The sequence below is a fragment of the Felis catus genome, chromosome D1 (assembly GCF_018350175.1).
Source record: "Felis catus isolate Fca126 chromosome D1, F.catus_Fca126_mat1.0, whole genome shotgun sequence".
NCBI classification, from domain to species: domain Eukaryota; kingdom Metazoa; phylum Chordata; class Mammalia; order Carnivora; family Felidae; genus Felis; species Felis catus.
Genome location: NC_058377.1, coordinates 60,470,972 through 60,485,441, shown reverse-complemented (window position 1 = coordinate 60,485,441; position 14,470 = coordinate 60,470,972). Strand labels below are relative to the sequence as shown.

At 39.8% G+C, this 14,470-nt stretch overlaps 1 protein-coding gene across 1 annotated transcript; it reads left to right on the top strand.

Annotated features, from left to right (window-relative positions):
- The first annotated feature begins 10,544 nt into the window (after positions 1-10,544).
- On the top strand, positions 10,545-13,846 carry LOC101099074 (putative olfactory receptor 52P1). The gene has a single exon (XM_045038807.1). It carries the CDS (start codon positions 11,387-11,389, stop codon positions 12,332-12,334), a length of 948 nt encoding a protein of 315 aa, XP_044894742.1. The 5' UTR covers positions 10,545-11,386; the 3' UTR covers positions 12,335-13,846.
- Positions 13,847-14,470: the final 624 nt, after the last annotated feature.

Below are 14,470 nucleotides of genomic sequence, written 5' to 3'. Positions count from 1 at the left end.
GTTATTATTCAATAACTATCAACCATTAATAACAATACCAAAAGGGATATTTTCCTCCCATGACTAGTCTCAGCATCTGCTTTTTGCCATAGTCCTGAGAGGGGAAGTTGATTTTCACAGGGACTCCTCTGTCATTTAACCTGAATTCTCCATGAAACATCCCAACAGTTCCTACTGACACTGTATCCTTCTGGCTTCCCCTCTCATCCCACAGAAACATCCAGATTTTGTACTAGATGTCCTAAGCCTTATCCTTCAGGAACAAGCACTCACCCCTCCACCTAGAGTCTCCAGAACACATTGGGTTGAGGTGAGCCTTCTACAACAGGGCTTATATTGAAGTCTGAGTTAGGCTGAGGAGATGGACTATGTAGAGTTGGTGAACCTGACTTGAGGTTCACAAGCTGATACTGGGAGCAGTCAGGGAAGGATATACCCAGGTTGAATTAGGGAATGATCATAATTTTATGTTTAATTTTTTGAGAAATTGCCATGCCATTTTCCACACCAGCTGTACCATTTTGCATCCCCAACAAAAAGGTACAAACTTCCTATTTAAACACCTCATTAACACTTAGTATTGTCTTTTTTTTTTAATATAATAGCCATCCTAAAGGATATGAAATGGTAGCTCTTGGTGTTTTTGTTTGCTTTTCCCTAATGATTAGTGATGTTGAGCATCTTTTCTTGAGCTAATTGGCCATTTGTTTTTGTTTTTTTAATGTTTGTTTATTTTTAAGAGATGGAGTGCGAGCGGGGAAGGGGCAGAGAAAGAGAAGGAGATACAGAATCCAAAGCAGGGTCCAGGCTCCAAGCTGTCAGCACAGAGCCTGATGTGGGACTCAAACCCACCAGCCGTGAGATCGCAACCTGAGCCAAAGTTGGACACTTCACTGACTGAACTACCCAGGTGCCCTGCTAATTGGCCATTTGTATAATTAGCTAAATGGCTAATTGACCATTTGTATATCTTTTTTGTAGAAGTGTCTATCCAAGTCCTTTGCCCATTTTGAATTGCATTTTTTTGTTGCATTGTAGGAATTCTTTATATATTCTAGATATTAATCACTTATCATATATGACTTGCAAATACTTTCTCCCACTCTATAGGCTCTCTTTTCACTCTCTTGGTAGTGTCCTTTGAACAAAAAATTTTAATTTTCATGAAGTTCAATTTATTTTTCTTACCTGTATTTTAGGTGTCCTATTCAAGAAATCATTGCCAAATCCAATGTCATGAAGCTTTTTACCCATGTTTTCTTCTAGAAGTTTATAATTTTATAGCTTCTGTTTAGGTTTTTGATCCACTTGAGTTAATTTTTGAATAAAATATAAGGTGAGAGTTCAACTTTATTCTTTTGCATGTAGGTGTCTAGAATTTCCAGCATCATTTATTGAAAACACCAATAATCAATTTTCCATCTTTATTGAAGTATATTTGACAAAAATTGTATGTTTAGGGTGTCACAACTTGATGTTTTGATATACATCTACACTGTAAAATCCTCACAATCTAGTAACATCGTTATCATTTTTATGGTAAAAACACTTAAGATCTACTATCTTAGCAAATTTCAAGTATATGATACAGTATTGTTAACTATCAGTAATCAATTCTTAAACCCTATGTTATTCAACACTCTGGTAGCATTTGGCAGAGATGTGTACTCTCTACTTCCTGATTTCCTAAACACTCTGAAGGTTTTCTTCCTACTTCATTGTGTCACTTTCTGAGTATCTTTTACTGTCTAGTTCCTCTTTTCCCAGCTTCTGATGTTGAGGTCTCTTCTCTCTACTCATTCCTTAGGTGATTTTTATCATTTCTCATGCCTCTAACTGTTCTTTCATGCCTCCCAAATGTACATCTCTAATTCAGATAGTTCCCCTGGACTTCAAATTTGGTAAATATAACTTGATTACCTGACAGCTATTCTTGAAGGTCTAACATATATTTCCAAGCTTACATATTTAAAACAGAATTGATTACTTTCTACCTCTACTCTTTAAACCTACTTTAATCTCAGTGTTTCCCATTGTACTGAAGCCCTTCCACCCATCCATCCAATTGGAAGGCTATAAGTCTCCAACCTGAAGCCCATCATATCCTCATGACCCTGCATTCAGTGAATCCATCAACAAATTCTATTTGCTGCATCTTCAAAGCATATCCCAACTGTAATCACATTTCACTGACTCTGCTGCTTCTACCCTGGTTAAATCACAATCATTTCATTCTTTGGCTATAACAATAATTTTTGAACTAGTTTTCCTTTCATCCTTATTTCCCTTATGTAGAATCCAATATAGACCTTTTTTTATTTATTTTTTTTATTTTAGAGAGCATGAGTCGGGGAGAGAAGCAGAGGGAGGGAGACAAAGAATCTTAAGCAGGCTCCATGCTCAGCATGGAGCCCAACACAGGGCTCGATCCCATGACCCTGGGATCATGAACTGAGCCAAAATCAAGAGTCAGATGTTCAACTGACTGAGTCACATAGCCACCCCAGTGTAGACCTTTAAAAACGTAAGTCACAGCATAACAGAATCCTGTTCTAAATCTTCAAATAGATTTCTATCACACTTCAAACAAATTCCAGTTTTCACGATGGCTTACAAGACCTTTTATTACCTGGACCTTGGCTACCTCTCAAATGCATCTTCTTTCTTCTTAGTCACTCCACTCAACCAAGTGGCCTGGTGTTATCCCTCAAATTCACCACATTTCAGACCTCAAAGTGTGTCCATCTGCTGTTCTTCCTGGAGCACTGTCCTTCATACAGCTGCATGCCTTGCTCACTGATGTCCTCAAGATCCCTACTCAAATGTCACTTCAGAAAGTTCTACCATGGCTACTCTAAAACTATGCTCCTTGTCACTTTCCATCTTCCTGTTTTATTTTAATTAGCACTTTTCAATACCTATTTGTTACATGTTGACCGTTTTAATGAAAGTCTCCCTTACTAGCTTAGAAGTTCTATCAGAACAAGGACTTTGTCTTCTTCGTTCACCACTACATTCCTAGTACTTAGAGAAATGTTGACACATAATAGAAGCTTTATAATATTCTGTAGAATAAATCTCATTAGTTGAATAAAGATCCACCCAATGGTATCCCAAGTTAACAATGAATAACCATGCCTATCCATGAGCTCCATCAAGATAATGGAGATCCCTTCAATAAGGAGATAAGTCTAAAAGTAGCTTAATTAGTAGTATGTCAGTCTTTTCCACCAAATAGTGAAAAGAACAGAATTTTAATTATAACTAAACCATCATTCTCCTCCAAACAAGAGGAATATCTTTAATTCCAAAAGGATAAAAGAAGGAAAAATATCCCACATGCAGCTTTTATGACTGACCTCTCATAATTTTCTGGTATTAACAATTTCACTTAATAGACGGTCTTCATTACCCTAGAGATAAAGGGTAGCAACAAAGAACACAAAGCTTTATTTTGAGTGTAGCCCCAAACCCATTAGTTTAAAAGTGTCAGTGTTTTATGCTTTTAAGAAACTGTATAAATTGCACATGTTTAAGTTCATTTTCAAATGTGTGAACACAAATGTCTATTGTCTATGAGGAAAGTTCACACTGAGCTTCAAGTGAATTGTACAATTGAGCTCTAAGCTAAGCAGCAGTCTCTGCCAAGCTAGCCATTTTGGTAAGTGGTCCTAAATTTCATACAGGAGCAAATAATTTTTTGTTTTCCCAGGGGGAGAAAGCTCTGTTCAGAGTGCAGACCAGTAATGATTTTTCTTTCTTGTTGACTTTGCTTTTCTTTTTTAAACAAAAGAATCAGGCTGTGATTTTTAACTTCTTTTGTTAAACCTGTGCAAAAGACTAATAACCTGTGTCCTTAAAGCCCTGCCTTATTTTTGCTCCAGATACCATTAAGATCTTTTTCCACTCAGCAATTTCTCCTTGTTTTTGTTTGTTTGTTTGGTTTCTTTGGGTTTTTTTTTTTCTTTTTAAGAGAGAAAGGGAGTGAGTGGGGAGGAGGAGGTAGAGGGAGAGAATGAGAGAGGAGAAAAAAAAAAAGAGTCTCAAGCAGGCTCCACGCAGTACCACAGAGCCTGACACAGGGCTCCATTCCACAACCCTGGGATCATGACCTGGGCCAGAATCAAGAGTCAGAGGCTCAATGGACTGAGCCCACTCAGGTGCCCCAATTTCTCCTTTCTAAAGCAGTAATGGTAGTTCAGTGTTTGTATTTCCAGAGAACTCCTTGGAATTAATGTGGTTAACTTCTTCTGTCTTTTTAGTAATTTAGTGTCTTTCAAAACTATATTAAATACAACATAGCCTCAAAGAAGTTACTCAAATTGGTGAATAAATCTTTTGAGTACATTCTCCATTAAAATTTAATAGCTAGCACTAGGGATTCTTATGATGGAATTATCCTGTATCTTGAGTGTAATGGTGGTCACACAAATCTACACATGTAATAAGTGAATAAAACTAAATATAAACACATACACATACAAACAAATGAATCCTTTTAAGACTGATGAATCTAAATAAGGCTAATGATCAATGTCAATTTTCTGGTTATGATATTATATTACCGTTATGCAAGATGTTACCATTGGGGGAAACTGGGGGAAGGATATATGTATCTCTCTGTATTATTTCCTATGACTACACATGAACATAAAGTTACCTCAAAATAAAAAGTTTCAAAAAGTAAAAAAAAAAAAATGGAGATCCTTGGCTTGGCTCTGAGCACTGTGGTGCTGGCAGAAAATTTAAGAGTCCTCTCATTTATCTGCTATTGCCACTTATTCCCTCTATTAGAACCAGATGTGTCTCTGGAAGAACTAAATAGGGGAATGGCCAAACCTTAGAATCCCTGAAACTGAATTCTTGAAGTATGAATATCCTGTGAGCTACCCAGGGAATCTATGCTCAGAGAACAAAGTCTGCACCTTCCTATCACCTGGGCCATGCCATCTCCACTAGTTCTTCCCTTCACCATCTGCATTTAAAGCTCCTTAAAACAGGAATCTTTTCTGTCTGTCTCTGTCTCTCCCTCTCTCTGTCTCTCTGTTTGTTTCCTATAAAGGAATGTATTTGTAAATCATTCATACAATTAAAACTTAAAATAGGATTAAAGGACAAGTCATGTAATAGAATTATCTTAGATCAGTATTATCATACTTCTTAAAATACTAGAAGCTCTCAAATCAAATTTTATATAAAACACTGGTAAACACCTGTTGTTTCTCTTCTTTGGTATAGAATTTAAAAATAAGATAGCTGGCTTACTGGGAACCACCTTCTTTTCACATTTTTTTGGAGTAAACACTTGTATTTACAAGAAAATATTTAAGGATTTCACATATTTACTTTATATAACCCTCCTAACCTATGTTCTATCACCATAAATTTTCCCAGGTTTATCACTTTCTTTTTTCCAGTTATTTTATTTTTTACCCCTTTAAAGAAAGTTTTTACTTTAATTCCAGTTAATATACAGTATTATATTTCAGGTGTACAATATAATTATTCAACAATTCTATGCATCACCCAGTGGTCATCATGATAAATGTACTCCTTAAACTCCATCATCTACTTCACCCATCATTCCACCCACCTCCCCTCTGGTAACCATCAGTTCTCTGTAGTTAAGAGTCTGTTTCTTAGTTTGTCTTTCTCATTTTTTCCCTTTGCTCATTTTGTTTCTTGAATACCACATATGAGTGAAATAATATGGTATTTGTCTTTCTCTGACTTATTTTGCTTAGCATTATACTCTCTAGCTCCATCCATATTGTTGCAAATGGCAAGAATTCATTTTTTATGGCTGAATAACATTTGTGTGTATGTGTGTGTGTGTGTGTGTGCGCATGTTTGTGTGTGTGTGTGTGTGTGTGAGATGATATATATATCCCCATTTTTACAGATGGGGAACAAGAGGCCAAGAGCTGTTACTTGGCCAAGAGGCCAACAGCTGTTCAGCTGTTACTGAACACTAAAATGTTCAGCCATAAAAATGAAATCTTGCCATATATATATATATATATATATATATATATATATATATATAATCTCACATCTTTATCCATCAATCAGACACTTGGGCTGCTTCCATATATATTGTAATGATGCTATAAATAGAGTGTGTGTACCCCCTTGAATTAGTGTTCTTCTACTCTTTAGGTAAATACCCAGTAGTGCAATTACTGGATCATAAGGTAGTTCTATCTTTAACTTTTTGAGAAACCTCCATTCTGTTTTCCACTGTGGCTGCATTAGTTTGCATTCCTTCCAATGGAACAAGAGGGTTCCTTTTTCTCCACATCCTCACCAACACCTGTTTCTTGTGTGTGGATTTTTAGCCATTCTGACAGGCTTGAGGTGATATCTTTTATAGTTTTGATTTGCATCTGCAGGTATCTTTTCAATTTTTTATATCTCTAAGACCCTGTCAGATAAATATTGAGTCCTCAATAGGTTTGTTGCCTTATTGCCTGAAATCAAGCTTCATGTCTGTCTGCCTAACCTACATTTAACTAGGATACTATCTGCTCATTCAACAACCTTCTCCCTATACCTAACGCCATTATGATCTTCTTTTAAGTACTATCAAAGAGCTTAATTCACCCTGGTCTCTGCCTTCACAAAGCCTATTGAGTAGGAAGATGACTGAAAGATAATAATTTAATGATAGCAAATCCTCAACAGATTGTTACCATGTCACATAAACCATATTAAGCATCTTCCGTGTAATATGATAGCTCTCCCCATTTTTACAGATGGGGAACAAGAGGCTAAGAGCTGTTACTTGACTAAGGTCATACTAACAAGATTTAAAGTGACCATATCACACAAACGGCATTTGATAAGATGGTGTATGGATGAGAGGAGAGAAAGGACACTTACTATGGCTCAGAGTATTTTTGATTTGCATTTCTCTGATGAGTGTGAGCATCTTTCCATGTGTCTGACCATCTGTATTTCTTTAAAAAAAAATGCCTACTCAGGTCTTCTGCCTATTTTTAATTCAATTTTTTGAGTGTCATATAAGTTCTTTGTATATTTTGAATACTAACCACTTATTTTCTATTCAGTAGGTTGCCTTTTTGTTTTGATGATGATTTCTTTTGCTGTACAAAAGACTTTTATTTTGATGTAGTCTCAATATTTTATTTTTCTTTTGTTTCCCTTGCTTAGGAGACACACCTATAAAAATATATCTATGACCAGTAGGAATTTCTATTGACTTAAAGAATAAGAAGTAATTTCTGCCTGTGTTCTCTTCTAGAATTTTTATAGTTTCAGGTGTCACTTTAAATGTTTAGTACATTTTGATTTTTTTGGTCTGGTGTTAGAAAGTGATCTAATTTCATTCTTTTGCATGTAGCTGTCGAGTTTTTCCAACACCATTTATTGAAGAGACTGTCTTTTCCCCATTCCATATAGTCTTCTTTATGGATTAATTGACCATATAAACATGAGTTTATTTCTAGGCTCTCTGCTCTGTTGGGATGGGCAAAATGGGTGCAGGGGAGTGGGAGATTCAGGCTTCCCATTATAAAATGAGTAAGACACAGGAATAAAGTAGAGCATAGGATATATAGTCAATGATATTGCAATAGTGTTGCATGGTGACAGATGATAGCTACACTTGTGGTGAGCATAGCATAATATATAGAGTTGGATCACTGTACACCTGAAACTAATGTAACATTGTGTGTCAACTATAATCAAATGTACTTTTTTTTAAGTTTACTCATTTTGAGAGTGAGCACGTGTGAGCAGGGGAGAGGGGTAGAGAGAGGGGGAAAGAGAATTCCAAGCAGGGTCCATGCTGTCAGTGCAGAGCCCAACGTAAGGCATGATAGTGAGATCATGACCTGAGCTGAAATCAAGAATTGGCCATTTTACCAACTAAGCCACCTAGGCACCCCTAAAAATTTTTTTAACTAAACTTTGAACTAGGCTGCACTGACTGCCAGAAAATGCCCATTATCTCTTGTCTGCCATATTTTTACACATGCTTTTTTTCCCTCTCCTTCATGTGCACCTCCCTCTAAGTCCACTTTCTATTTCTGAATCTTTGACTAAGTTGTACAGCACTAACCCCCTTTCTGCTAAATGAACTTGTGTCTTTTTTATATCTATATATCTCTCATTGAACTATAATCTTTTATGTCTGCCGATCCCAAACTGGACTATGAACAAGGGTGTGATCCTTCAACTCTCTGCTCTAACATCTAGCATAGTTCTTTGCATATGGTAGATGCTCGGTCAATGATCATTGAATTAGATAAAATAATAAAATTAAAATTTTTACCAGGTGCTTGGCATAGACCAGGCAAAATGATAAATGCCTTCTATATACCATCTCATTCATTGCCTACCCCTTTTACAGATGAAAAACTAACATTCAGAGAAGCTAAAAAGCATTGAAAAGCAAATATTTGGGACATGTGGAAGGGGCCAAGAGAAAAAGCAAAATCAGCAAATTTTCTAAACAGAATTCCTATGCCAGAAAGCCTTTAGGATTATTTGTGTGCAGGGGTCTGTATGCCTACTCCCTTCCTATCTACTCTGAACTCTCAGTGTAAATTTTCTCCATTATCCTACTCTTTTGGTTGGGTAGGGTGAGGAAAGACCCAAACATCCTAGCTTCAATTTTCTGCCTCTTTCCAGCATCCCAGAGGTGTTTTTAGTGCCTTTATCCCCAGGGAATTTTTAATCTCAGTTAGGGCCTTAATAGGATAAATATTCCAGCCTTTTTGCTCCACACTCTCTAATCCCTGCAGGACCTGAGACTTTACTACCACTCCCTGTCCCAGGCCTGGTAAGTCTATCTCTGTATGTCACCCTACAGTAAGGACACTACAAACAGGCCAAAGACCTGGAGAACACTAAGATAATTTTCTCACTGAAGTAGTCTCCACTTCATATAAAAAGGACTTACAAATGAATCACACTTCTTTACCATTGCTATATGCCATGTAGTTCTCTTCAGATGAATGTCTCCCATAAGGATTCCTCACAGTAGCCTCTGAAGTAGGAATGAACTCTCCAGGTCACAGAATCTGAAGCAGGTTGACAAGAGGTTAGGTGACTTGACTGTGATCACATAGCTGGTGAGTTAGCAGAGCTGAGATTTGAAAAGGGCTGCTCTTACTCTTCCACTAACAAAAGTTGAATCCTGGGCAGGTGGCTTCCAGATGCTCATAAGCACTTTCAGTGATGAAGAGTGTGTTCCTTTCTTCATGAGACAGCTTTGTTCCTGGACATTTTTCATGAGCTCTAACTCAAATATTAGTGAGAAGGACAGGAAGTGATGACCCCAAGGCCTTCACCTTGATCTCTCTTAGAATCTTGGCATACTGTGCTCCACATGTTTTTCCAACTTCATTTTCCCTATCTGTGCAAATGGGGCCGAGGCAAGGGGGGCATGCAGTAATTGTGCTGCGTAACTACAAGGATAGAGTAAACATTCTTTGAGAGGCAGCTCAGAGGCTGAGGAAACTTGATTCAATTATTAAAAGACTGGAAGAAAAGGTGGGGGGAAAAAGTGAAGAAAGCAAGTCTCTCCCATTTATGTCTAGATTATTCAGCTCTCAATTTTCTCCACACCAAAGAAAGGGCATTGAAAAATGGACACTCTAAGAACAATGTCTTATCTAAATGTACGTACCATGTCTGAGTACAGCCTTGTTCATGCATTTTATACAGCAACATATACAGACAGAGTCACATGCTGAACTAAATACATGGTGTGCTCAGAATGGAACAGCTTTACATATACCATTTTACAAGGACTCCCCACCCCCCACCCAGATTTCTCTCTGTCCCTGACCCTTCATCTACCACCAAAACTGAAATACCATCTGAGTATTCTTGGTCCCAAGCTCTCTGGTAGAAACTCAGGAAGGGAAATAGCACAGAAGGAAAATTTTAAATGCATGGAAGAAGGGATGATAAGACATAAAGGGACAAGATGTTTGTCTCCATATCACAGTAACAGCCACATTGGGCACTGAGATGGCATCCTGGTCCAGGGTTCCTTCCCCCAGACCACATGAGAAGACCTTATCCTTTGCCTTCTTGCCTCTTTCTTTCTGGGTATGGATAGCTGATGGAAGGGATTGCAAGGAGTACTGCAGCTTAAGGTTAGGGATATAGATGGACTTATCTCCAGAGGGCTCAAGCAGTTCCGCCCTCTCTGTTCCCACTAACAGCCAGAACACAGTCACATCCCATCATATTAGAAACCAGTGTGAGAAAGGTACTGTTCCCTCCCGAATATCTCCTGTGTTTATTCCTGTGTCTTGTTCTCAACTTTCCTTTTCATCCTCTTCTCTCCCTCTACTATCCCCTTCCTGACTTTTTAATCAAATTCTTTCTCAAACTCTCAATTACTGGCTGGCTAGTGGATCAGAGAATAGTGAGAAGGTACTTTTAGGTAAGGGAAGATCAGGGAATATAGAAAGTGTGGGTAATAGGCAAAGAGATGGGGTGGACATGTATAAAAGCTCCATGCCATAATCTGACCAAGCTGGTCTCCATATTTGCTTACAGTTAACAATTGTGTTCCCAGTGATTAAAATTTACTTCTCATACCCTCTTCATGTACCTTTGATTTTTTATAAGACTGTGTTTTCATTCCTCAGTAACTTTATCAGATCACCTATTATGGCCAAATTAACTTGACATCTACCACTGACCAATTCTACATGATCTCACCTGTTTCACACAGAAACCTATGACAAGCACAGGATTCTAGTACTAACATAAGCCAGGCAATGTTACGGCTTTAGCAGACTACATGAGACTCAGCCTTTCACCATGTGTTTGTTGTTCTGAGCCTCATCTGTGAACAACCATGGGCTCAGTGGCTTGAAAAACCCATCCAACAACAACCCCCCCACTCTGCTTTCTCTTATCTCTCAGTCTTGATCTTCCCATCTTGAAAAGTAACCACAAATCAAATGTGCCTGACCTTTGATTTTTATATTATTTTATTGCCACATAGGCAGATCAGAAGAAAATAAGAGTACAAGGCAGAATTGGGTTCACAGGCATAGAAGATTCTCCATGGTGAGGATAAGTAACAAGAGTGAGTTCTACAACCATGTCACTCACCCTACAGCCTAGCCTAGACATTGTTGAATCAGACTTAAGTGGAAAGGCTCCTCTGATCCATGGTAATGATAAATTCACCTCCTGCCATGCATCACTTCCCAATACTATACAACCTTCTTATCCTGGATGTTTTTTTATGAGATCTAACTCAAATTTTTTCTGCTATCCTTTCAGTTTCAGCCACAGAATAAGAGTGAATCCCAATGGCTTCATCTGTCAGGGCTTCCTAGGGTTCAGAGCAGGGCAGTAAGGTCTTCTCTACCTACCCTACCTGAACCTGACCATGCATTTCACAAACCACAGCCATCAGAACCCAAACTCTTTTCTGCTCATGGGAATTCCTGGCCTGGAGGCATCCCACTTTTGGATTGCATTTCCCTTCTGCTCCATGTATGCCCTGGCAGTGCTTGGCAACATGGCAGTGCTGCTGGTGGTGCGATCAGAGCCTGCACTGCACCAGCCCATGTACCTGTTCCTATGCATGTTGTCCATCATTGACCTGGTGCTCTGCACTTCTACTGTGCCCAAACTCCTTGCACTTTTTTGGACAAATGCTACTGAGATTGACTTTGGGGCCTGTGCTACTCAGATGTTCTTTATCCATGGCTTTTCAGCTGTTGAATCTGGTATCCTGTTAGCAATGGCCTTTGACCGCTACTTGGCCATCTGCCGGCCACTGCACTATGGGTCATTGTTGCCCCCAGAGGCTGTGGGCAAGCTGGCAGCTGCTGCTGTGTTTCGTGGCTTGGGCCTCATGACCCCACTCACATGCTTATTGGCAAGGCTGAGCTACTGTAGCCGAGTGGTGGCCCACTCCTACTGTGAGCACATGGCTGTGGTAAAGCTGGCTTGTGGGGGTACACGGCCAAACAACATCTATGGCATTACTGCTGCCACGCTAGTTGTGGGCACAGATTCCATCTGCATCACTGTCTCCTATACACTAATCCTCCGGGCTGTGTTAGGCCTCTCCTCCAAAGAGGCAAGAGCTAAGACCTTTGGCACTTGTGGCTCCCACCTGGGTGTCATCCTTCTCTTCTATACACCAGGGCTCTTCTCATTCTACACTCAGCGCTTTGGCCAGCATGTGCCCCGGCACATCCATATCCTCTTGGCTGACCTCTACCTTGTTGTACCACCCATGCTCAACCCCATCATCTATGGCATGAAGACCAAGCAGATCCGGGATGGGGCCCTCCGACTGCTGAAGCGGGGCATTGTTCAGTCTTAAATCTCCAACCCCACCCTAGAACCTTGTCTTCTTCCTTTAGGTTTGGGCAATTGTTGGAGTGGGCCATTGGGAATATGTGGCCACCAGTTAAACTGTGAGCCAGACTGGGGCAATTGGAGGTTCCTCACACCTTTGCCTGTCCCTGGAATATACATTCTACCCGCTATTCCCACGGTGAGAGCTGTTCCATGAACACAGCCTTGAGAGAGTAAGGTATTGTTGAGCCCATCTGGCCAGTATACATGACTGAACCCAGTTAAGGCCTCTCTATAAACTTTTAAGATTTGACAGGTGGGTACTTGGGGTCACTAACACAAATCTCATAAGTAAGTTCCCTTGCTTTTTAAACCTGCCACCTACACATCTGGAGTGGCCTGCCTCTTGCATTGGTCTCCTCTTGTCCTCTGTGTATGAGGGCCAGTTTGTGAGCCAATGGTAATGTTTAAGAGACCAGTGGTTCCCAGCATGGTGGAGAGAGAAGCCCACACTCAATAGTATCCTTACTTTGATAAGGAGATAAGTAGCACAAGTCTGAAGGATGAGGAACCATTAGGTATTTCCCATTTGTGATGTAGATATGATTACAAAGCCTAGGGATCCCATGTTTATTGGGAAACATGGTCACCAAGCTGATGATCACCTCCCAGGGAATTCCACACTGCTGTTCTGACAGGACTCCTCCCTTCTAGGAGACCTTGATAAAATAAAAAAGATAAGACTCACAGTCTGACAAGAAGAAATAACCTTCATCCACAGTCAGGTGCTCCTACCCTGATATGGATACATGCATGCCTCCCTCAGTGAACTCTCAGTTTGACAGGAGAAACACACAGAATTAGAGAAACAGAAATGGAGACCTAGCACTCAGCAATGGGCTTTGGGAAAACTGTGCCTGCTGTACAGAAGAATAAGCAACAAGGTATAATGTCAATCTAGGAAGGTTCTCTGGAAGGTGAGAATTTTCATCTTTTTTACTGAGTATGCACTATGTTAAATTCTAGGTATGGACATGATATGGTCAAAAGTGCTCATGGAGACTTTTCACTGTTGGAGGAGACCTACATATAGGAGACAACAGCAAAACCAAATAAGTTAAGCCAAATTAAATGAATATTAGGATAATCACAGAGACAATGAGTACTGAGTAAGGACATCTAACTTGTTCAGGGGAAAAGAGGTCTTAGGACCCACCTCATCTCATTCCACTTCTGTCCAAATAGGAAAGGCTGCTTTCTCAGAAGCCTTCAACCACACCTGAGTGTGAGGTGTGGGAACAAAGTCTCATACTTGATGATTCAAGTCTGATATCCTTAGTCTTTTCTTCTAGTCTGTGGGGTGGCCATGTGGAGCTGCCACCAAGCCTCAAAGGTCCAGGGAAAAGACCAAACCCCTTCTTTAGAGATGAAATAGAGAAAACATTCCAATTTGACCTCCCGAGCAGGTTTTTAAAAATGAAAGTGGGGGCGCCTGGGTGGCGCAGTCGGTTGAGCGTCCGACTTCAGCCAGGTCACGATCTCGCGGTCCGTGAGTTCGAGCCCCGCATCAGGCTCTGGGCTGATGGCTCGGAGCCTAGAGCCTGTTTCCGATTCTGTGTCTCCCTCTCTCTCTCTGCCCCTCCCCCGTTCATGCTCTGTCTCTCTCTGTCCCAAAAATAAATAAAAAACGTTGAAAAAAAATGAAAAAAAAAATGAAAGTGATGGCTGTGATTTAGAAGGTCCATTAGGATCCAGAGTTCTCAGTCTCTGGTTCTGACATCTGTGCTCAGACTCTACAGGCAGATTGATAGGTATTTAATAGGTATTTGGCTCCAGGGTAAAGCATTTTAGTAAGCTAGGAAAGAGCTTACAAAGGAGAAGGCCACTAGCAGGCTCAAGAAGACCTAGGTCATCAGAACTTCATCTAGTTACAGCAGTGGATTAGTTTAACACTCTTCAGTGCCTCAGGAGGATGTACATTGTCTTACTACAGTCCCATAACCATCTGATGAGCACATAAATACCCCCCCCCTTTATAGAGTCAGAAGATTAGGAAGGTAATAACTTGTCCAAGAAATCAAATATCAGAGCCAGGGTTAAATCTCTTTAATTCTAAATTCTGTGGTTTTTACTCTTTACCAGGTGAGTTCCTATAAATCTA